Source organism: Spea bombifrons, chromosome 2 (assembly GCF_027358695.1).
Source record: "Spea bombifrons isolate aSpeBom1 chromosome 2, aSpeBom1.2.pri, whole genome shotgun sequence".
Lineage (NCBI taxonomy): Eukaryota > Metazoa > Chordata > Amphibia > Anura > Pelobatidae > Spea > Spea bombifrons.
Genome location: NC_071088.1, coordinates 52,807,223 through 52,833,617, shown reverse-complemented (window position 1 = coordinate 52,833,617; position 26,395 = coordinate 52,807,223). Strand labels below are relative to the sequence as shown.

At 40.1% G+C, this 26,395-nt stretch overlaps 1 protein-coding gene across 6 annotated transcripts in view; it reads right to left on the bottom strand.

Moving 5' to 3' along the window:
• Positions 1–26,395, bottom strand: part of LOC128472411 (vesicle transport protein SFT2B-like) — a 165,938-nt gene that overhangs the window by 13,164 nt on the left and 126,379 nt on the right. For all 6 annotated transcript variants that reach the window (XM_053454250.1, XM_053454249.1, XM_053454247.1 and 3 more), the window contains one exon: positions 9,906–9,935. In XM_053454250.1, coding sequence (XP_053310225.1) covers positions 9,906–9,935 — 30 coding nt within the window. The remainder of the gene's footprint in view (positions 1–9,905; positions 9,936–26,395) is intronic.

Sequence of the window (26,395 nt, the reverse complement as noted above, 5' to 3'; positions counted from 1 at the left end):
TACAGAGAGGATATTGCTAAGATTCTGCTGGCCTGGCATGCATCGTGATATAAAAGAGTATTGTGAATCCTGCCCCGAGTGTCAGATGTATGCACCTATGCCTCATTTCCGTAGCCCCTTAGTTCCCTTACCGATAATCGAAGTACCCTTTGAACGGATTGGGATGGATTTGGTTGGTCCCCTGATAAGGTCAGCCCGTGGTCACCAACATATTTTAGTCATAATGGACTATGCTACACGCTATCCAGAGGCCATACCTTTGCGCAATACGTCGTCTAAGACCATTGCAAAGGAGTTGGTTCAGGTTTTCAGTAGGGTAGGCATTCCAAAAGAAATACTTACAGATCAAGGAACCCCCTTTATGTCTAACGTGATGAAGGAACTTTGTAAATTGTTTAAGGTGTCTCAACTACGTACCTCAGTCTATCACCCTCAAACTGATGGTTTAGTGGAGAGATTTAATAAGACTCTTAAGCAGATGTTAAAGAAAGTAGTGGACAAAGACGGGAAAAATTGGGACTTTTTGCTTCCGTATCTAATGTTTGCGGTAAGAGAAGTGCCTCAGTCATCTACAGGGTATTCACCATTTGAGTTGGTATATGGTAGACATCCACGTGGGTTGTTGGATGTGGCTAAAGAAACTTGGGAAGGACAGGTCACTCCCTACAAAAGTGTAATAGAACATGTTTCGCAAATGCAGGACAGAATTGCAGCTGTGATGCCAATTGTGAAAAAACACCTAGAACAGGCTCAAGGAATACAAAAAAGGGTTTATGATAGGGGTGCTAAGATCCGTACATTTGCACCAGGGGATCGCGTGTTGGTACTTGTCCCTTCCATAGAGAGCAAGTTCCTAGCTAAATGGCAGGGTCCTTTCACTATAATTGAAAGAGTAGGTGAAGTGAATTATAAAGTACACCAACCAGGTAAAAGAAAACCTGAGCAGATATACCATGTGAATCTGCTCAAGGCTTGGAAAGACAGGCCAGCTCTGGCTACGACAGGTGTTTTTTCAGTGTGTGATGGCTCCGTAATACCAAATGTTAATATAGCTGAGTCTCTGTCTGACAGACAGAAGAAAGAGGCTAGACAATTGGTGTTTCGTAATAAAAATTTCTTTTCTGAACAACCAGGGCAGACCCCCCTCATAAAGCATGACATCATAACGGATCCTGGAGTAAAGGTACATGTAAGGCCCTATAGAATCCCTGAGGCTAGACGAGAGGCAGTGTCTAAGGAGGTAAAGGAGATGCTGGAATTGGGGGTGATCGAAGAGTCCCATAGTGAGTGGTCCAGCCCAATTGTGTTAATTCCGAAACCGGACGGTACTATAAGATTCTGTAACGACTTTAGGAAGTTAAACTCGGTGTCTAAGTTTGATGCATATCCTATGCCACGGGTGGATGAGCTCATAGACCGACTGGGAACAGCTCGCTACATCACAACTTTAGATCTGACAAAAGGTTATTGGCAGATTCCCCTGACGGACACTGCCAAAGAAAAGACAGCATTTTCCACACCTGACGGCTTGTTCCAATATGTAAATATGCCCTTTGGCCTACATGGGGCCCCTGCCACCTTCCAAAGGTTAATGGATAGAGTGTTAAGACCGCATAGGCAATATGCCTCTGCCTATCTGGATGATATAGTGATACATAGCCATGACTGGGAGACACACCTATTGAACGTACAGGCAGTCATTGACGGTTTACAGGAAGCAGGTCTGACAGCAAACCCAAAAAAATGTTGCATTGGGTTAGAAGAAGCAAAATATTTGGGTTACATAATAGGAAGAGGTATAATCAAGCCCCAGGTTGACAAACTTGAGGCAATCCTCCGTTGGCCCCAACCGGTGAATAAAAAACAGGTGAGGGCATTCCTGGGTATTGCCGGTTATTATAGAAGGTTCATACCCCATTTTGCGGCCATGGCGGGTCCCCTGACTGATCTCACCAAGGGAAAAGACTCAGTAATGATAAGGTGGAACCCTGAAGCTGAAAAAGCGTTCCAAACTCTGAAATTGGCCCTTTGTTCCCAGCCGATCTTGATCACGCCTGATTTTAAAAAAGAATTTGTGGTACAAACAGATGCCTCTGAGACAGGAATAGGGGCTGTCTTGTCGCAAATCAGGAATGGAGAGGAACATCCTGTGCTTTATTTAAGCAGGCAGTTGAATAAGCACGAGAGAAGGTATGCAATTGTGGAGAGGGAATGTCTGGCTATTAAATGGGCCCTTGAGTCCCTCAGGTATTATTTGTTGGGAAGGAAGTTTAGGTTGGTCACTGACCATGCCCCTCTGAAATGGATGTACCTGAATAAGGAGAAAAATAGCAGAGTGACTAGATGGTTTCTAGCTCTGCAGGCCTACAATTTTACAGTGGAGCACAGGTCTGGTCGGCTGCAGGGAAATGCGGACGCACTGTCACGTGTGCACTGTCTTGCGGTTCCTGATGCTCATTCCCGGGGGCCTGAGCTGAGGGGGGGGATATGTGACAGTCATGTAGGATTGGTGGTAGAAGGGAGGTATGTTTCTCCTAGATTCCTTTCCTATGTGGAGTAACACCTGAGACTTCCACCTGCTCGGTGATTAATTAAGTGAATTAGAGGGTGGATATAAAAGGGAAGCCAGGAGGGCAGGTATCTCTCTCTGACTGAGGACACAGAAAGCCTGTCTGTGGAAGAGACCTGTGAGTAAAGGTTGCTGGACATATTATGTTATGTTAAGTTGGCAGAGAGAAGCTCTCCAGCTGGTAGTGAGGGACATCCTATGTATAGTAAGTGCCGGACAGGCAAGGTGTTTCTTTTGTTACTGTTATATTTCTTTTGTCCCTGCAACCTTTCTAATAAACCTGACCCTGTGTCAGATTGCACGAATTTACTGCTGTGTGCCTGGTTTGAATGAAGACAGCGCTTGTCCCTTGACCTCAGCGAGGGGCGATCCCAGACCTACCTCACAATATGTATCTGTAAATTGTGTGATGAGATATACGAACTAAATAATTAATATATAACAAATAATGAACTCAAAAAAACATGTGTAAATGTTCATAATATTGTCTGCTATGTGATGAGATAAATGAACGGAATAACTCATAACAAAAAAATCATGTGTATAAATGTTTATAATTTTTATCCCCAGCTAGTGGGTAATTTGTCAATTTATATTGAGAAAAATACTTCAATGTGACTTGTATGGGTCTGTAAAAATCGATGTGATCATTTTAATATCCTCAACAAGTGTGATGCCCTAATTTGTATAGCCAATTTGTGAGTGTGTGAAAAATCCATAAATTGATATTGTGTTATTAAAATATATTTGTGTAAAATCTCATATAAAAACTCGTATAAAAAGAGAGTAATAAAAATTGGTAATCTTGACAGTGTAATAAAGGGAAATGAATCTGAGGGAAATCAGAATCTTTTTTTTTTTTTTACTGTGATTATGTAATTATAAAATAATAATAGGTACATGTTAATAAAAAGGCAATATATATCATGCTCCACCTACATATACCGTATTGGCTCGGATATAGGCCGCACCCAAATATAGGCTGCACCCTAAAATTTTGGTGCTTTTTTAAAGAAATTTTTTTTCTTTTTTTTTCTGTCCCCCCCCCGAGATATGCTGCCACTCTGTCCCCCCCCGATATGCTGCCACTCTGTCCCCCCCTGAGATATGCTGCCACTCTGTCCTCCCCCCCTCGAGATTTGCTGCCACTCTGTCCTCCCCCTCGAGATATGCTGCCACTCTGCCCCCCCCCCCGACTTACCAGAGCAGACTCCTGGGGACATCTACGCAATACGCGTATACAACTCCCTGTGCCGGCACTAATTGTTGGTGGCAGCTTGTATAATGTATATAACCATTGGCATCAGTAGATTTTCTGTAGTTCCTTGAGCATATCTTGTTATCTTCAATGAAAAGTTCCACATCTAAAAATTAAATGTGGTGTACTTCTGTTGAAGTATATACAATAGTATATCGTCGTTTTTACCATTAAGATGGTACAAAGATGGAATTTGCACACAACACAAAGTATATTAATGGATCGGTACTTTTTACAGAAATAAACTAACAAAGATTTTTAACGCAATGCTACAAAAAACACCCCCCTCAAACCATTATCTGATTTAAGAAAAGTTTTTTCGTCACGGAGTGACGGTCTGATGTTCGGACGGCATGGACGGCTCCTCCAAAGGAAACAGCTGAAAGGAAGAGAAAATGGTCTATTAGTTTTGATGGTCCGACGTATGAACATACCCACAAAAAAAACAACTCACCTGTCAGGACGACGTCATCGGGGGATACACGGAAGTGAACCCGGTAACCTCTCCGGCAACCTGAGGAAGTATAAAAGAAGAGAATTGGAGCGAAACGATCAATGATTGATATCTCCTGATGAAGCCACTGTCCAGGCGAAACACGTAGAGGACTTTCAAGACAAACTTTTATACAGACTTCTATTGCTTTATATTACCGTTTATCATCTTTTCATTCAATAGGATATTATCCCATAATTAAACATAATTTTATAAAAAAAGGAAATTGGGTTACTTACCTTTATTTACTGAAGACATCGTGGAAACTTCGGATGAAACAGCAGGCAATATACACTGGTGAATTCCTGGCATGGATGGATAACAGCCACCCCCGGAGCATAAGACGTGATTAGCACATTTGATTGATGTGCCACCAGTTGTGTGAGTGCAATTTTTCAAACATTTATTAAGTTGGCATACTACACTATTGTGTCCCTTTTGATTGTTTTCCATCTAGAAACTTTTAAAGGAAACGAAAAAGGCCTAAAAACACGCTAATTAGTGTTGAAAGATTTTTGTGGTTACAAAGGATACATTGTTGCACTCTGTACTATTTGTATCTCTTCTCTTTCTTGTGGATCTTGATTTTTACATTTTGTTTTCGACATTTGGAGAGTGTTGTAACAGGGAGGCTGCCCGAAAATCACCAAAGAAAAGCATTACATTTTTTCTTATCATATTTTATTTCATGTTATTATTATTCACATATTTATTTGAGGTTATTTAAGAATAACCCAGATTGGTATTTTTTATTTTTTCCGTTTGGGTATTTTGATTCTGATCTTTTTCACACATATACACCAGGTCAGTATCTACCTGGAGATTATATCTCAGGCCTTCCGTCTGTTAGGTGGGCTTTGTAATTTCCTTACTCTCGGACAGGGCCATGGCATGGGCTAATCCCCTTTGGGTGACACAGAAGCCTTTAGTACACAATTACCCTGAGTTTGTTGAGACTTTTAAAAGGGAATTTGATGTTCCGGCTTGCTCCGCTTCGGCTGTCAAACAACTAGTATCTATTCAACAGTGTACAAGAACGTTGGGGATTAAGCCATTGAGTTTTGTACCCTGGCCGTTGAGGTTGGTTGAAAAAATGGGCTCTAATGGGCTCTCGGATACTAGTAAAGATGAGATTGCAGCCAGGGACCTTCCCAGAGATTTGGAGGAACTGGTCTCATATTGCATCTTATTGACTCCTGAATCCGTAAGAGACCATCCTTCAGGGAACACTTGTGGAGGTCTCCTATCTGCTTAGCCAAGAGCTTTTTGTCCTCACCAATGCCTCCCTCACCTCCCATGCCTCCTTGTCTCAACAGTTGTGGAACCCATAGGAGCTTGGGTTTACCTGTCTTTCGGTTGAGGAGAGGGCCTGTGCCTTTACTGCGGTAAGGCGGGGCACTTGCCCCACACACCTGCACCTAAGGCTCCATGGGGGACAGGCCTTAGGTGACAACTCTGTGTCCCGGGTAGTCTTGGTGGGCCTCTCTTAGGGAAAGATTTCCATCATTACAGAGGCAGTCATTGACTCTGGGGGAGGGGGTATCTTTATTGACAGCACCTTCGTCCAGAAGCACTCTATTCCATTGCAGCTTCATACTGCTCCACTTGCCATTGAGGCGATTGATGGCAGACCCCTACAGCCTCCGCAGATGACCCACAAAATCACTACGGGGTCTCCATCACAAAATCATACAAGTTCAGGTGATCCACTGTCCTGATTATCCCATCATTCTGGGATATCCGTGGTTGAGCAAACACAATCCCAAATTTGATCTGGTAATGGTCGAGGTCATTGCATGGTCCCCAACTGTTACAAGGTATGGCTAATGAACTGTCATTAGCCATATCTTGTAACAGTTGGGGTGAAGGTGCTAACCACTTCTCTGGTATCTTTGCTAACCCAAGAGTACCAGGAGTTTCGAGATGTAGAGAACTGAGACCCTGTATTGATTACAGGGGGCCCAACAGTATCGTGGTTAAAAGCGCCTACCTGATTCTGCTTATTACTGAGTTAATCAATCGCTGGAAAGGGTCCAAGTTGTTTACTAAGCTAGAACTGCGAGGGGCATATAATTTGGTAAGGATAAATGAGGTCCAAGCATGGAAAACTTTGTTTAACACCAGGAGCGGGCATTGCAAATTCCTCGTTATACCCTTCAGTCCCTGCAATGTTCCCACGGGTTTCCAGAAATTCATAAATTATGTCCTCCGGGACATGCTCCAACAATGCGTGGTGGTATAACTAGACAACATTCTGATCCATTACACTTCCATAGAAAGCCATTGCACACATTTAGAGTCCTGCGAAGGTTACAAGAGAATAATCTATTTTGTAAATATGTGAAGTGTGAGTTCCACCGCAAACAGGTCACCTTCTTGGGGTATGTCATTTCAGAGGTTGGTTTCGCTATGGACCCTGAAATACTCTCTGGGCTTCTCGAGTGGCTGCGACCCGTAAGTCTCCACACCCTTCAACGGTTCCTCGGGTTTGCTAACTACTACTGTAAATGAATTCATAATTTTTCCACTATTGTAAAACCTCTTACTAATATGACTAAAAAAAGACAGTAATGGCTCTCACTGGCCCCAGAGGCCATCAAAGCCTTTGAGTAATTTAAATGCCACTTTTGCTGCAGTTCTCATTTTGGCAGACCCAAAACTCGATCTTCCATTCCTACCTGAGGTTGATGCATCTGAGAAAGAAGTAGGCACCCATCTGTCTCAACGTCCTACTCCTGAGAGCCAGTTGCACTCCTCTCCGAGGCTATGAGCTTGACTCTGAGGCAGGATTGATGGGCCTTAGTTCTATTTGCTTTAATTATATGGTCTCGTACCTGCCGAAGACCAAAAATTTCTAAACAGTTCTAGAATACTAAGGCAGCGAGCCCTCCTAGGCTGATTATTCTCCAGGACCTAGTACTGTCCACCATATGTACCAGCATAACATCTCCCCTCGGGGAGAGAATACGGGACCACTCAAGTAGATGGACCTGCTGAAACTCATTCAGGTCGCTTTCTTGATGACTTTGTATTATAAGCATAATACTAAGTCAGCAAGGCATCCCAGGAAGAACCAATTTCTCTGATTGGTTTCCCGTTTCTTCTGGTTGCTAGGACTTAACAGATATTGTTGCCTTTGTCGCTGCCTGTCCAGTCTGCGCTCAGACTAAATCACCCCGTCACCTTCCAGTGGGCCTTCTCCAAACTATACCCAATGGTGTGAGGCCATGGTCACACCTTGCCATGGACTTCATAGTTGATCTTCAACAGTCCAATGATAACACGGTTATCCTCAAGGTTGTTGACTGGTTTTCTGAGATGATCCACTGCATACCCTTCAAAAAGCTCCCATTCGTTAAGGGGTTGGCTATCAAGGTCTATTGGCTACACAGGGTTCCCAAAGTCATAAGGCCTACCACCTCCAATCAAATGGGGCTGAGGAGAGGTCCAATCAGGCCTTAGAGCAATTTCTGCAGTGCTACTTCTTGGACCATTAAAACAACTGGTTGGCTCTGCTCCCTTGGATGGAATTTGCTCATAACAGTGCTGTCTCGCTCCCCACCTGGCTTTCGTCTTTCATGGTAAATTATGGGTATCAGCCTTCCATGATTCCCGACACTTTCCAGCGCTGGAGGATCATCTCCAGCAGATCCGTCCATATGGGTGCAGGTCCAAGAGGCACAACAACACTCACAACAAACTCAGGAGCTCAAGGCCTACCCGCACCCTCCATCTAGGTCAGGGAGAGGGTCTGGTTGTCCTCCAGAAATCTCGAGCTCTGCCCTCCCAGAAACTAGCTCCCCTGGTGAACCCTGTGGCCTATGTCCTGGATCTTCCTTCCAATATGCACATCCACAATGTGTTCCATGTCTCGCTGCTGAAACCCCTGATCGCTCCTCGACCGGATTCTATGAGGAGTTTGAGATCCGCTCTCAGTTCTCTTGGAAGCTTCAATAGTTGGAAGGGTATGGTCCGGAGGAGAGATCATGGGTACGAGCCCCAGGTGTTCATCCCTCCACCCTCCTCTCTGCCTTTCACATACGTTTTCCCCTCAAACCCGCTCCCCGGCCCCACATTAGATGGGGGTGCTGTTATGGTCTGGCTGCTCTTCTGCTTACTACCTGTCAGAGTTACCACGGCTACTGTCCTTTGGACTAGCCCATTACCTAGCCCACAGCCAGCCCCAAGTTCACTTCCTCCGTGTCATTGTGTTATTTCTTTGCTGCAAGTGTATTTACCTGTGTTCCTGATTACCTGTGCATGACAAGGCTTTCATTGACGTCCCTCTTGGCTCCTGGCTTGTCCCTGACTTTGCTGATCTCTCTGTTCCTGACCTCGGCTTGTCTGATTACCTGTCTTGGTTCCTTGGCTTTTCTTTTGGTATATGCTCTTGAATCATGATTTGGCTTTCTGTGCTTGATTATAATAAAAGGTGTTTTGCACTTTACGTTTTGAGCCCATCTGGTTCCTGCTCCTTAATACCGAACTATCTAGTCTCCCCATAGTCTCCACACTTTAATCAGCCCATGCTCATGTGTTCGATTCAGGATAGCTTTATTATGTCCAATACATATTTTAATTCTGTTCTGCTTCTCTGTAAAGTAACATTTTGAGACATGTTTTTAATTTTTTTCTGAAACACTGACAAGTTTCTCCACAAAAAATGGACTGAGCTGGCTCTTGTTACGAATAAGTCAATGACGACAAGACTTTTGAGAAGTCTCACTGACTTATCTATGCATTATCGGGGGCCAGGAAAACCTTTCCAACAACAGTAGCTCACTGGGGTTGGGCCTTGATAAAGTATAGTGAAGTCAAGGTGTAGAAACCACAACTATCCTGCAAACTTGTCCCTTTAATGAACAGACCCTGCAAAACTCATGCCTTCCCAACATGAGTTTGGTGGTTTATGGACCCTGTAGTTGTATTGCTATCCCTGCTGACATACAATAAACTGTCCACTTTACCTTTTGGGGCCTTTCCCAACTGAAATGTCATGGTTTCTTAAAAAATGTAAACATTTGATTGGGGTAGTGGGAGGATAGGATATATTTTTACAGCCAGAGAAGGAGGGTGGTAAAGAACAAGAAAAGAGGATAGGGACACATGGAGTTGTGATTAAACACATTTCCTAACTGCCATTTCCTACTTTGATGAGTGCATTGCAAGCTATGCTTGAGACTGGCGAAAACATATTTGCCAGCGCATTTTTCAGTATTTATGCAAACATTCACTGGCTACATAAAAAAGTCATACGTACGTTTTTTGCTTTCTCAACTTTTAAAAAATGCATAATTACTAACCCTATATAATAAACTACAAACATTTTACACATTTCTTAATGTATAAACAAATTGAGCCTGTCTGCTCAATAATTTTCAATGTAAAAGTGCCACCCGAAGATGAAAGCTCTGCTGAGAGCTCTCATTCTGGGACAATGTATTGTCCCAGATTGAGGTTGCCTGGGACCTGAAGTCCCATTGTAGGACTATCCTGGGCAACCCTACATGAAGTATGTACTACATTGATTAAATATTCTTTTAACTTGCTTAAGTACAAACAGTGTATTATGTAATAATAATTACCTTGCAAATGGGATAAAGGAAATGCTGTACCTAGAATAATAATAAAAATAAAAAAAATTTAAGAGTTTTGAAAATCCACAAAGATCCATCAGATCTGCTGTAACACTTTAATGCAAGTATATAATAAATATCCTTTTTTCCCAGCTCCAACACTATCCATACAACTTGCTGTGCACATCCATATTGTGCAATATTTCATAAAACTCATCTGCTGAACTATTCACATGTAACAGAGTAACGTTACCAAAATAACCATAAAGCAGCAGCAGCAGCCGGAAACAAGCCCTTTAGGAGCAATTTATGGATTTATGGAGGTGCAATGGCAAGTCCATCAAGTTATATATTGTTTTTCAGGACAAAAAGGGCTTTCTTTAGATGTCATTATTTTGATTGTATCATATCATTTACTATAAAAAAAAGTATAAAATATGGGGGGAAATTGAGAAAAATGAACTTTTTCTGACTTTTACTTGAAAAATCTTTTACTCATCTATAAAAGCTAATGAAAAAATCTGCTAAATAGAGTCTACTATTTGTCCTGAGTTTAGAAATACCCAGTGTTTCTATGGTTTTTTTTTTTTTGCTTTGTTATGGTGCAATAAGTACAAGTAGCGTTTTGCTATTTCAAAACAATTTTTGGTAATTCTTCCCCCATGTGCCACTTTGGGTATTTTTGAAGCTGGCCAATGCAATTTAGCCCGTCAATCCATATATTTTTCACACCCCAGGGTATTTCAAATGCTAGTATTTTAACTCTTTCCATGCACTAATGCTACCGACAGGGTTTGTAAAACTTTGTGGTAGTCATTTTTTTCACAAACATATTTTACTTCAGGTGTGAATTAACAGGTCCTGGTATATGTCACTGTCACACAACACCACAATATGTGTTCAGTAATATGACGGACCGACCAGGGACCTCAGGTTGTCCCTCTCCGCCAAGAGCGACTTCTCCCTTAAGGACAATAATTCCCCCCAATCCGTAGGCAATATCCCCAAGCAAAGTAAAGGGATATCGCTATCCAGTACCCAAATAACCAGGCAAGACTAGTCTTTAGGTACAACAACAGGACAGCTGATTTATTTTAGACACAGACGGCTGGATATTTCCAACAAAACATACATTAACATAAAACAAGATAATGGGATAAAAACCACCCCCTTAATCTGCATCCCAGAGACAACAGGGGCAGTAATGGGGTTAACAATAGAAAAGGAATAACTGGCACCACTAAGTCTGGGGGATATAGAGCACACATTATGTGTATTACATTATCTCAGACCTTAGTGTGCCGTGTGCAAACTTTTACAACAATAAGGCAATAATATAAATTTTTATTAATAACACAACACACACAAGGATAACATTATTTGAGGAGTAGAATTATTTGATTCTAGGAACCGTCACAGTCCCAAAATGCAGGAAACCCAAATTTGTTTCCGAGCTCCACAGTCTTTAGAGTCCCTTATGATTTGGATAACTTGGCACTCCTTACCAGGGCCCATAGTCTGTAGTAAGGAGGCTGGCACTCAGTCCCCTCCAGGAGCCCATGGCACAGAGGCTTCCGTGACCCATGCATGGGTTTGCCTCCCCATTTGGGGGCAAAAAGGCCACATTTAGGGCATGCGCATTTTTCAATGTTGAACTTTGACATTTGGTGATCCTTTGCCCAATTCAGTACACCTTTGAGCATGGCCAATTCAGTGTGCCCTATAAAACCACATATTTTTGAAAACTAGACACCCCAGAGTAACTTGCCAGTATTTCAACTCTTTCCATGCGACAATTGTTTGAAGATAAAGAGCTAATTTTAGGACTTGTGGGTGTGGGGGTTATCTATTTATTCATTTTTAAATTTTTTGGAACTGTAAGATTGTCCCTCCTGATCAGTGGGAAATTATTTTTACGTTATCATTTTTTTTTTTTTACATTTATTTTACTAATCACATTGTGATTAGAAAGCTGGGCTCCGTTGACTTGCATGTATGTTTCAGGAGGGTCTGGAGAAACCTTTTCAACTTCTTTATTTTTTTACCCCTTAACGACAATCCACATACATGTAGGTGGTAGCGTTATTTGTCGTTGGTCGTTGTTTCCTGGAAGTCTCACAAGTGAGGATGTCCAGGCAAACCACAGAAACAGTTTTTCCGATCTTCTGATCGCCGGTTTAAACAACAGACCAGTAATGCAAATCACCGGTCTGGTAAGCACGCCCCCAAGCCAGATGCAAACCTGGTGAGGGGCACTCCAGGCTGCCTCTTCATTGAGGCAAGCCTGCAATGCCCCAGAGGGGGCTTCACATCCTCCCGATCGTGGTATTCACGGCGATCGGTGGGTTTTTCTTCCCAAAAAATTCCCACATTGAAAGAGTTTAAATATTGGCATTATACTCATCTGCAAAAACTAATGAAAAAACCTGCTAAATATTTGTCCCGAGTTTAGAAATACTCAATTTTTTTATGGTTTTTTTTTTTGCTTTTTACTGTACGTTATGGGGCAATAAGTACCAGTAGCGTTTTGCTATTTCAAAACCCAAAGCTGGTCATTCTGCCCCATGTGCTATTTTGGGTATCTTTGAAGCTGGCCAATACAATTTACCCTATCAAACCAAATATTTAGGTGAAAAATTGAGGAAAAGGGACTTTTTTCTGACTTTTAAATGTACTACGAGAAAGAAACTTGTCATTAAGGGGTTAAAGGACACGCCGTCATCTTGCGAGTGGCAAAATCAGTCACAGTGCGTCCTAGGGTACCTAGTACGGTGTCACTGAATGCCTTGCTAATTGAGGCATTTCAGCGACACCATTTTAAAACATGACATCCCCAGGGAGGGGCCAAACATGGCCCCTGATGCCGATCTCGGTGTTGCTGAATGCCTCGACATCAAGGCATTACAGCAAAACCGTTTGGGTGTCCGTTTAAAGCCATGACGGTCCTGGCACGTCAATTGTCGCCCAGGCACGTGCACGACGTGCCTAGACTGTCGATTGTCATCAAGGGGTTAAAGAATTTAAACAACATTTTCTTCCCCTACTTTGTCCTGCTGCATTATACTTCTGGGAGGTAACCACAGTTACTATGTCTTGCTTCATTTATAGTTGGAGTCAGTGGTAAGGGCCGTCAATAGGTAGGTTTTTAGTCCCAAACAGATAGCTCTACTGTTTGGATATTGTCATATTTTGTTCATAATTAACTACTGTAACCAATTTACTGACAGAATGGCTCCATTAACCCTTAAAGAGGTGAGTTATTGTCTGCTTTGTATGGGAACGTGTCCTACTATTTTTCGTTAGAAGATTATACCAATAGTATACTTGTTATTTTAAACCTTTTGAAAGGCCAATTAGATAACTTTCAAATGGTTGGTTCCTTAGGTTACTGTTATGTCATCACCTTAAAGTAGTGAGCACTAAATGTAATTATTATCTGGTACACAATAGAAATAGCAAATAGCAAATGTATTTGTCATTTTATTGCTGTATCAATCACCTAATGCATGATGAAATTATTTCTGGCTTTCAATTAATAGTAACTTAAAGCTATCTGTATGATGTAGTTTATGTAGTTTCACTCAGGGATTTTCACTACCCTAGGTATCTATTATCAAAAAGTAACCATACTCCACACTGATGAAAAGGAAGACAGTGGTCTTCTCGCCTCCAGTTTAGTTCCTAGACTCAGAACTCTTGGTCTACTGCTCCGGTAGTGTTCCCTAGGACAGCAGAGAACTGGATAAATACCTGGCTACCCTGTTCTTTCTGCACCACCCCTAGCTGCTCATCCAGCCGTAATGTCTCTATCCCCACCTGAACTTTATTCCACCATGGGAGCTCCTGCAGCGGAAGGCTCTCTGTGTCTTCCACGACACAGATAGCAGCTACCTTCTTTGTCACTCGCAAGATGGCAGTGCGTCCTTTAAAAAATAAAAAGTTGCCAACGTTTCCAAGAGCGTTTCTCCAGACCCTCCTGAGAACTCTGGCTCCCCTTGCAAGTTGAACAGAGGTACTACCGTATTTGCTCGATTATAAGACGAGGTTTTTTTCAGAGTAAATGCTCTGAAAAATACCCCTCGTCTTCTAATCGGGGTCGTCTTCTAATCAGACCTCAAATAGAGGTCTGATTAGGAAACTAAGATCCAGATCCCCCGCACCGCTGCAGGGGACCTGGATCCTCCTGTCTCACCCCCCCCCCATCACACACACACTTACCGGTGCTTCCTGCTGTATTGCCGGGGCAGCGGGTTGACGTCTACGCGATCCGCGTAGACAACGTCCGCTGCAGCCGGAAGGAGGTGTGGCTAGCAGCGGGGGTTGTCTGTGTCCGTCGCGTAGACCTTCCCCGACTGTCAGAGAACTCTGATCTCTGACAGCCGGGGAAAGTATACGCGACGGACGCATACAAACCCCCGCTGCCAACTCCACCTCCTTCCGACTGCAGCGAAAGGCGACGTCAACCCGCTGCCCCGGCTGGAAGCACCGGTAAGAGAGGGCTGAGAGGGGAGAGAGGGGGAAGGGGGGTGAGAGAGGGGGGGGAGAGAGAGAGAGTGTGTGTGTGTGTGTGTGTTAGTTAAATGGGGGTATAGGGTGTGTGTGTGTGTTAAATGGGGGAATAGGGCATTTCTGGAGTGGCGTTAAGGGGGGCATTTAATAGAGCACTCTGCCTCCTGAAATGCCTTATACCTCCCTATATGCCACTCTGCCCCATAATATGCCTTTTAACCCCCTAAATGCCAGAGTGGCATATAGGGGTATAAGGCATTTCTGGAGGCAGAGTGCTCTATACAATGCCTTTTAACTCCCTTAATGCCACTCTGCCTCCTGAAATGCCTTATACCTCCCTATATGCCACTCTGCCCCATAATATGCATTTTAACCCCCTAAATGCCAGAATGGGATATAGGGGTATAAGGCATTTCTGGAGGCAGAGTGGCACATAGGGGGTCAAAAGGCATACCATGGGGCACAGTGGCATATAGAGGGTTAAAAGGCATATCATGGGTCACAGTGCCATATTGGAGTGGCAAGCCTGGGGGCAGATGTGCGTAACTGGGGGACAGGTTGGAAAATACAAGAAATAAAAACAAAAAAAATATTTTTCTCAATCATAGCTTTTATTAAAAAAAATAGTTTACATGAATTAACATTTACTGGTAAAACTTTTTTCCTTTGGGGTCGTCTTATATTCAGGCTTTTTCTTTTTTTCCTAAGTTAATATTCAGATTTTGGGGGGTCGTCTTATAATCAGGGTCGTCTTATAATCGAGCAAATACGGTACATTCAACAATGCAAGCCAATGGAGCCCACCTTTATTAGTAAAATATTTAGAAAAATAATAAATATGTGAAAAAATAAAAATAGCTAAAAAAAAAAACTATGTGGTAACATTTAAACATAATTATGCATTCAGTTAAAGCAAAATGTAAAAAAAGTCCAAAAATAATAAAATAAAAAATAAACTTTATTATTATGAGCAAGTGCTAAAATCAGCGCTGTATCTTTCCAAAAATCCTGACATGGAAAGAAGTACAATAAACACATTTCAAATACCTCAGGGGTGTCTACTTTAAAAAAAAAAAAAGAACGGTTTGATGGGGTAAATTAGAGTGACCATGTTCAAAGATAGGGTATAGGCACAGACAAAAATGGAAAAAACAGCGCATTTCACAAATGTGGCCTTTTAGCTCCCACACAAATCCAAGCATGGGGGGTATCAATGTACTCAAACTATATTGCTAAACACATATAGGGGTGTTGTTTGACAGTGTGACAGTACAATTTGTGTGATAAAAATACAAAAGAATTAGTACCACAAATTTTGACATAGGCTGGTAGTAAAATTAGTGCATGCAAAGGGTTAAAAATACCGCCATTTGAAATACCCTGGGGTGTCTAGTTTTCAAAAATATATGGTTTGATGGGGTAAATTGCATTGGCAAAGATACCCGAAATAGCACATTGGGCAGAATGACCAGATTTAGGAAGAAAATTATTTTCTAAATGACATCTAAAGAAGCCCTTCTTGTTCTGAAAAAAAAACCAATTTATAACCTTTGTGGGTTCCGTAAACAGGAAACTTTACAGCTAAACACGAGCACCACAGAAATGTTTAAACAGCCACTGTCACAAGTGGGTTAAAGACTTAAATTAGTGGACAAAAATGGGGCCCATAATCAGACCAATACAGTATTTCACTATTTTTTTTTATAGGAAATTAGATATGATTCAAAAATAGTATCTGGAGTTGGCGTGATGGCGTAGAGACGCGTGTGTGCGAGAGGGGGCGTTCCTAGTGGTATGTGCTGATGCGGGAGCCGCTGCCGGTACGAGACGAGAGGCAACGTGAGACTCCGACAAATCGGAGGAATGCCGGCGTCGACTCGAGGCTTCTGACCCGATCCAGACGGACGGAGACAGAGCTCGGGTTCTGAGCCGGACAGTGGCGTGATACCGGGGAGACCGTATGGAGGTTACGCGACTTCATGGAGGAGCGAGGGCCCGCCCCTCCGGCATTGCCTCGTGTACCCGCAACCACGCTGACTATAGCGGTGTCATAAATCAAGTACTTACCCCTGCCATCGTTCCCACGCTGACATCTCTGCTCCTTCCCGGCTTACTGACACAGCAGCAAGCAGGGCCTCTCCGGCTACACTCCCACGCAGCTGCAGCCGGAGGTTAACAGGAGGGAGGGGGCGCTCGCTCCGTTGCCAGGGAGACGCGTCTCTCTCTAGCTGCCGGCAGAATCAAGTGAAACGTAGGACACGCTCCACTGTTGCCATGGCAACACGTTTCAAATGCTGACGTCATTTTGGCGCCAAATTTGAACGTATTTAGACGCTTCAGTCCCAGTTTCCTTTGCTGAAGTATCAGTTGTAGTTAGATTCCTATACTGAAGCGTTCTCTGTGTTTTGACCCTTTGTGTACCAGACCCTGTTCCCGCTTACCGACCATTGACTATTTGCTGCCTGCCTTTAACCCTTGCTTGTTTTTCGACTCTGCCTCCGCTCATGCCCTATTGTACCTCGCCTGGATTTTTGTCCTGTGTGGATTGGTGTTTTTCTGCGATTAGGAACCTTTCGCTTACCAGCTCACATACGGATCGTGACAAGCGGACAGTCAAGCGATTGGAAGACCGGTGGTCTGGCGGTGCCGTACGCGGCACACTAAATCCCTAGCACGGAACTACATGAAACACATTGATTTGAATTGAACCGGCTGTCTCATAGCCCAGACAACTCGCTCAACACGTGGCAACACACTGAACACAACAACCCAGGCTTATCGTGTATCGCGGCACTAACCTGGTAGGACCTTTTTTTTTTTCGTGGATAACTAAACTGGAAGAAATCTATTGCAAAAACAACTTCTTCCTACTTACATATAAATGAGATCTACCAATTTGATAGGGGTTAATTTTTCACCCCTGACATGCATATAACTCATGGAATCTAAGTGAAGATTGTTAAAACCCCTCTGAAATAATTGCATTATTAATACATCATACTGGAGAGAGAAATTGAATTATTATTGGCAGAGCTCTATTTTACGCAAACCAATGTTGAAATTTATTGTTATAATAGGACTCAATTGGCACTCTTGATATGTATATAATTAATGGAACCTAACTGGAGATTGCTAAAAACCCTGGTGAAACAACTGCATGATTAATATTGGGATACTCCACCTCTAGTTAAGAGGGAATTGTAATCTCTGGACTAAAAAGAGGAAAGGAGAGACTGTGAATCAGTATCGTTTTTTTTTTGGTTTTTTTTGTAGACAACTAAACTGAAAAATTTATTGCAAAACAACTTCTTCCTACTTACACATATATGAGACCTACCAATTTGATAGGGGTTAATTCTCCATCTCTGACATGCATATAATTTAAAGAATCTAAGCGAAGATTGTAAAAACCCCTCTGAAATAATTACATTATTAATACATCTTACTGGGGAGAGAAAGTGAATTACTTTTGGTTGGGTTCTATTTTACGCAAACAAATCGAAATCTATTGATATAATAGGAGTTAATTGGCACTCCTGATATATATATAATTCAAGGTACCTAATTGAAGATTGCAAAAAACTCAGTTGAAACAACTGCATGATTAATATATCACATTGAGATACTCCTCCTCTAACCTGAATTTGAGATAACAAGCTAGTAATAAAGGAATAAATGGTTGATATTCTGGAATAAATCTAACGATATAACTGAAGAAAGAACTGAAGAAGAACACAGACCTTTAACTCCTCCTCAGTAAGAAATCATTTACATATGAATTATGCCTCCTAAAATCGATAAAATGGATAAAGGCGAGAAAATTAAGAATACAAATAAATCAAGAAAACCGCAATCCATAAGTACTTTTTACTCTCCTCGTAGTCAGCTAAGTCTTTCAGAATCGCCTGAAAAATCAATATTGGAACACGGTACTGAAGAACCAGATCAAATCCAACAACCATACATATCTCACAAAGACTTGTCATCAGCTTTAGAAACCCTATACATGAGAATTAAGTTGGATCTGGATAGAAATCTGAAAGACTATAAAGACGAGATATCTACCATAAAATCTTCATTACTTTCTCATTCTCAAGACATCTCTACTCTTCAAACAACAATAAAAGATCTGAAAGCTCAAAATGAAAGCTACAACCTGGAGATTAAAAAAATGGAGCACAAAATAGCAGACATCGAAGATAGCTCCAGAAGGAAAAATTTAAGAATCAGAGGAATTCCAGAAACAATTATAAATATGGATCAATATATAATGGAGCTTTTGGCAACATACATGGACACAAAATTACTTGGATCTACACCAATTGAGAACGTTTACCGAATTCCAAAGCCAACGAACCCTATTTACAAAGATAGAGACAGAGACACAATAGTTATTTTTGCAAGTCTCCGGATTAAAGACCAGTTTGTTAAAGAATGAAGAGCAAATCCGCAAAAAAACAAAAAATTTGCATCATTAACATTCTACCCGGATCTTTCTCAAACTACAAGATTTAATAGGAGTAAATTCGCGGACCTTACAGCCTGTCTAAGAGAAAATAATATCAAATATACCTGGGGATTCCCCATAAAAATAAGGGTCAATTATAGTGGAAAACAATATACCTGCCAGGACCCAGAACAGCTTAAAACTAAATTAACTATTTGGGGTTTATTAAAATGAGACTGATTAATAGAAATATAGAGGCTCCCGCCTCCAATTTCTTTTTTTCTTCTCTCTGAAGAAACACACTTTTGACACCTAAATCTAAGAATAATACAGATATTTAAGTACACAACTATTTATTATTTGTAAAGATTGGGATACAATAGACTTACACATAGTAGATTTATACACAGCTTAAATATAAATAATTAATTTATAATCGTAATATTAAAAATTTATACGAGACACATATAACGAGGGAACCACAAGAATACACATAATTTAAGAAACATTCCCCAAATTAAATTTATACTGTATGACCCAAATTGGGTAAACATATAAATCTATGAAAGAGAAAAAAGGAAATATATTCACTTTATAAAGGGTTTTTTTTTTTGTTTTTTTTTTATTATTATATAATTGATTTACACATAAGATAATTATAATACTAGATTATAGCTGTAATGTAACACATAATAATTGTATGAGAGAGAAACACTGAAGTAATTTAAGATTATAAACAATTCAGAGAAACACTATTGATATTTATACTGTACAGTTTACTTAAGTGCACACACAAATTTATAATTACTAAATATCTACACTTCACGAAGAAGGGGTTTAATCTTTATATTTTTTTTTTATTTTTTTTTCTTAGCCCTGGCTACGCCCCCTCGCGATAATCCCAGATGGATCAGGGACTTTTTCTCCGCATAGGGAGGTTGACTTTTGACACCCCCCCAGAGAATGGAGATAGAAGAGATAGAATGAATGTTTTTCTATATGTTTCTATGTCACTCGTTAAGATATACGTAATGGATTTTATGTTTAATGTTAAGCTCGATGGATTCTATTTTGTATTACGTATGATCTCTATTGAGGTGATTGTCTACTTGGCAAAAAATACGGGTCAATTTTTTGTAAAAAAACTCTCTTACTATCCTTTGAAATGACCCTCAAATTAGTAACAATCAATGCACAAGGGTTGAACTCACCGTATAAAAGGTCTTATCTTTATGACTCTTTGTTAAAAGAAAATATTGATATTGCATTCATCCAAGAAACCCATTGGTTAAAACAACAAAAATTATTGTGGAGATACCGTAGATATCCCCATATATTTACTTCCTCTATGTCAGAGAAAAAGAAAAGGGGTGTTGCTATAATACTATCTCATAAAATCAAATTTGAATATATTATGCACGAATCAGATAAGGACGGGAGAAGATTAATTTTAGTTTGTAAAATTAATGATATTCTTTATACGTTTATGTCCCTCTATGCCCCTTCTGACTCAATAGTTAAATTTATTAACGATTCAATCGAGACTCTCGAGAAAATTGAAAAAGGCTTGGTTATTATTGGGGGAGACTTTAACAGTATCCAGGATTTTAACCTGGACAGGAAATCCGAATAAGAATAAGAAATAAAAATAAGAAAACCGAAATATCTGATAAAAGGTTAAAAAAAAAGCAGACCTGTTTTCAGCCTATATGTTTAAACAAAATTTATATGATGTTTGGCGAACTATGCATCCAGATGAAACAGATTTTACCTTTTTTTCTTTACCCCACAAATCATACTCACGAATAGACACCTTTTTTATGTTGGGGCCCACATTGGAGAGATGCTCCTCCTCCTCGATAGGCAATATTACCTGGTCGGATCACGCACCAGTTTATGTTTCAATTTTAGATAACCCAACTTATAAAAAGAGCTTCAGATGGCGTATGAATGAGCAAACAATAAAGTCAGAAGAAGATGGGAAAGAGTTGCGCTCCTTAGCAGAATTATTCCTAGAAACTAACGATACAGGGGAAATCTCAATGAGTACTCTATGGTGCGCTATGAAATGTTTCTTGAGAGGCCATTTAATTAAAAAAGCAGCATGGATTAAAAAGACAAAGGGGAAAGACTTGACAGATCTATATATTGCGTTAGCAATTATAGAAAGAGATAATAAAACAAATCCTAGTGAAGAAAAGACGGAAGAAATAAAATCAATTAAAGCACAGATATTAACTAAATTACAACTTAAGGTAGAAAATATTATGACTTGCCTAAAACAAAAATGGTACTGTAGTAGTAACCGAATCTCCCGGGAGTTAACGAATAAGATTAAAGCTCAAAATCAAAACTATAGGATTAAACAAATAAATCTTAATGATAAAATATATTTATCTCCATCTCAAATAGGAGAAGCATTTAAGAATTATTACGAATCACTCTATAATTTAGACGATCCCAATAAGTCAGAAATACAAATATACTCCTATTTAGAGAAATTAGGCCTTCCTCAAATAACAAAGGAACAATCAAACTCGTTAAATCAACCCTTTTCTATTAAAGAGATCGACGAAGCTATTAATAGCCTGATACCAGGCAAAGCACCAGGGCGTGACGGATTCTCAACACTTTTTTTTTAAGATTCTACGCGCGGAGTTAACACCCATTTTTAAAAGGCTATTTGATGAAATAGAAGAAAAAGGGAAATTCCCAAAAGAAATGCTTGAAGCTGCAATAACACCTATACCGAAACCAGGTAAAGATCCGACAAGAGTGACGAACTACAGACCAATTTCTCTTATAAATGTAGACGTCAAAATCTTTTCAAAAATATTAGCCCAAAGATTGAAAATAATAATGCCAGACCTAATCCACCCTGACCAAACGGGTTTCATATCAGGTAGATCAGGGGAGGATAATACCCGTAGACTCTTTAATATATTAGATATAACCAACCGTAATAAAATCCCTTCGGCTTTATTAGCACTTGATGCAGAAAAAGCCTTTGACAGAGTCAACTGGAAGTTTATGGAAGCAACTCTCCATACATATGGATTAAACTATAGATATATGAGATCCGTTATGGCACTATACTCATCTCCTACGGCCAGAATAAAAGGAATGGCATTTGAATCTCAATCTTTTAATATTCAAAACGGTACCCGTCAGGGATGCCCTCTAGCACCCTTGATTTATGCTTTAATTATGGAACCCTTAGCAGCATCTATTAGAAATTCACAGAAAATTCACGGAATAAAAATAGGACCCCAGGAACATTTAATTACACTATACGCAGATGATGTACTCCTAACGATATCCTCTCCTGAACAGTCATGTCCTTCCATCTTAGAAGAAATAAGGGAATACTCATCCCTTTCTAATTATAAAATTAATTTCTTAAAGACACAAATAATAACTTTCAACTTAAAAGAAACTCAACAAAGATATTTTTCAGAGAGAACCTATGAAGTTAAACCTCAAAATAAAGTTGAATATTTGGGTATTATTATTAGTAAAAATTCATTTGATACAATCTCTTTAAATTATAGCACATTGCTAGAAGAAATGAAAGGTCTAACTTCAAAATGGCAAAAATTAGAATTATCTTGGTTAGGCCGTATAAACATCTTAAAAGCATACCTAATACCAAAGATACTATACTTGTTTCGAACCATTCCATATCAGGTTCCTAAAAACGTTTTAAGGGATTTTGATAAGTTATTTACAACGTTTGTCTGGTCAGCTAAGAAACCAAGGATATCTAAAAATATCATGAGGAGGAGCATCTCTCACGAAGCATTGGGATACCCAGATTTATATAGACTCTACGAGGCCTCCCGTTTATCTCACGCTCTGGCATGGGCAACTAAAACTAAACAAAATTTAGGATGGTATAATGCGGAAAAAAACATTAGTAATAACATTGATCCATCTAAATTAATTTGGTTAGATAAGAAAACATTGAATAATTTAAAATTAGTAAACCCCCTGGTGAGAGATATTCTGAATGCATTACTTAAAGTTCGGAAAGATTACGGCTTATCAACAGCTATTGATATATTATCTCCCATAGAAATCTTAAACATATATATTACAGATTTAAATATTCAAGGATGGAAACGATGCGGGATACAAAAATTAGCAGATTTTACGGAGGGATAAGATATAATTCATTAAATAAGGAACTTTTTTCTTACTTACGTATTAAGCAATTTTTATTATCAAACCCTTTAAGGGCACATGATAATTTGGATGATCTTTTCTCAGAACCCCCTCAAGCAAAAATAATCTCGAAGGTGTCTAAACTGCTGACAGGCATAATGTCTTCCTGAAAAATGCAAAACAATTCTATCATGGGAAAGAGACCTTCGAGAAGAATTTCATTTGCAAAAGTGGTATAAAGCTTGGCACCATACAAGAAAATCAGTACATTGTTTAAATCTTCATGAACAATATTATAAATTATTACATCGTTGGTACCTGGTTCCAAGCAAACTTAGTAAAATGTATAATGAAAATAACGATGTTTGTTGGCGTTGCCAAAAATCAGTTGGAACTCATTTCCACATATGGTGGGAATGTTCTAATCTTAATCCTATTAAGAATTTAGTATGTCTTATTTTTCAATCAACTACTGGTATTAAGATTTGCTTGACGCCTCAAATCTTTATGTTCCATTTAGACCTTCCGCAAATACCTAAATTTAATAGAATTTTGTTAATTAACATATTATTGGCATGCAAAATATGTATTGTTCGAAATTGGAAAAGCCATGACACCCCATCACGGGACGAAATTTATAATCAAATTAAAATACAGGCTATTTCAGAGAGATATTTTTTTCGGAATAATATAGTTTTTTATTACAAAATTTGGTCTAGTTGGAACACATATATTTTAGGGAGTCCTTGAGAATTTAATAACTATACATATATATTTTTTTTTTCTTCTCTTCTTCTCTTTTTTCTCCTTTTTTCGTGTTCTGCTGATGAGTTCAACCTTTATACTTCGCCAATGTAGACCCCTCATGGAGATCTAAAATGTTACCAAGGTTATCAATCCAAAGAGCTTTGTTGTAGTGTCTAATTGTACGTATGTTTGTTATAATTTACAAATCAATGAATATTGTAAGAAGTATACTGTAGGTTACTTTAATTATTATGTAAGTAACTCACATGTTAAATGTTTGTCATAATTATTTTAAAAAAAAATTGAATAAAGAACAATTTTAAAAAAAAATAAAAAATAGTATCTGAAGAAAGTCCTTCTTGTCCTTAAAAAAAACAAGTATAAAGTATAAATATATAACTTGTGCTTGGCATAGAATAACTAAACCAGAAGTTAGGAAAATGCTAGAACTTGACATTATCAAGGAATCTTATAGTAACTGGTGCAGCCACTTTATTTTAGTGCCCAAACCAGATGGAACACGTTCTCTGAGGTTCTGCAATGATTTTAGGAAACTAAACAAAGTATCAAATTGTGATGCTTACCCAATGCCACGCGTAGATGAGCTGGTGGAGAGCCTAGCAAAGGACAGGTTTTTTTCTACATTAGACCTAATGAAAAGCTGCCTCCCTCATTGATTTTGTTAAGGCAAGGAGGCAGATGACTCCTTTGTGGAACGCCGCAAAGCTCTAATCAGCAGTACCTCGTGGCACCGGATTTTCACAAGACAATCTGCACACAGATGACTCTGAGGTCGGTCTGGGTGCTGTTCTGTCTCAGTATGTTGACAAGGAGGAACACCCGGTTTTGTTCTTAAGCAGGAAATTATTGCCCAGGGAACAGCACTATGCTACTATAGAGAAAGAATGCTTTGCAGTGAAGTGGGCTATGGAAACGCTAAGATATTATTTGCTGGGCAGGTATTGAGTTAACTTGAGCTTGGCATAGAATAGGTTAAGAGATTTGACTGTATGGCTCAGCTTATTTCCATTTGTTCACACCTTTCCCTTTGGAGCCAGAGACCAAGATAAATCTTGATGACACATGATGGGTATTGTCACCTTTGCCAGGAAGATGTTGCCTGTGGAAGGGTGAAGGGCCAGACACCCTGGCTACATTTCCCTGGGGGTGGAGACAGAGTATCAATGGAGACAAGGTTGAATTATTTAAGACATAATGTCTAAAATATGACGGTTGCATAACTTTGGGCCCCACCATAACTTGCATCACTATGCCTGCGATATGCTGGTTTCAGGGAGACCAAACATGCCATGCAGGCATGACCATAACAGAAGGAAAAAAGTTGTGGGGTTTGGTATGAAAATGATCTCTAGAACCAGAGAACTATGATGATCCTATTGTCATATTTATGTCAAACTCAGTGGGTATTATATTGAGTATTATGTGATCCCAGGCAAAAATTGAGTACATTTAAAAGTCAGAAAAAAAGTCCCTTTTTCTCAATTTTTCACCTAAATATTTGGTTTGATAGGGTAAATTGTATTGGCCAGCTTCAAAGTTACCCGAAATAGCACATGGGGCAGAATGGCGCTACTGGTACTTATTGCCCCATAACGTGCAGAAAAAGCAAAAAAAACCCATAAAAACATTGGGTATTTCTAAACTCGGGACAAATATTTAGCAGGTTTTTCATTAGTTTTTGCAGATGAGTATAATGCCAATATTTCAACTCTTTCAATGTGGGAAACACTTGACACCCATAAAATCAACAATGCACCCAATGCAGAGACAATCAGCCTTCTTCCTACAACAGGATGTCAAGCTGACATCACAGTTTTGAGTAGAAACTGGCCCCTTGTGTCCACACACAGAAGTCTCTACAAGGCCTGGGCCCATAGTCGGTAGGGAGGATGCTGGCTCTCAGGCCTCTCCGGGGCCCCAGTGATCGAGGGTTCTGTCACAGTAAGGTACCTTCTAGGATACTTCTAGTGCTGCAGGGACAGTAGGAGACCCAATATGTTTTCAGGCTTTTATTACCAAATTAAACAAACACACAAAGATAAACCTACTCCTATTTAGGAATCTTACTATACAGCAGTCTTCACTGACTAACAAAGAACTGGCCAGCTAAACAGGCTCCCAGTATAAAAATAAAACAGAATAGACTTCTATCAAATTCTCCAAAGTCGTCTCTTTTACCAGCCCACCTTGTAGCACACTGTACACCTCCTGTTCCCAACAAGATGAAGACAAAATACAGTGGGCTGTTCAGAGAGAAAGGCTGTTTCCTCCACCCTGCATTTATCTTTCACCCTATCACACATCCCCCTCCCCAGCTAAACATCAGAGTGGAAAGAGGTCGCCACAGTAAGCCCATGAACCCAAGTGCATCAGCATTCACATGCAACAGGCCGGCCCGGTGCTTCACCATGAAACGAAAAGGTTGCAAGGGCAAAAACCACCTGGTTATTCTTGAGTTCTTATCCTTATTTGAGTGACCAGGGTGAAATACCTGCCCAGCAAATAATATCTTAGCGTTTCCATAGCCCACTTCACTGCAAAGCATTCTTTCTCTATAGTAGCATAGTGCTGTTCCCTGGGCAATAATTTCCTGCTTAAGAACAAAACCGGG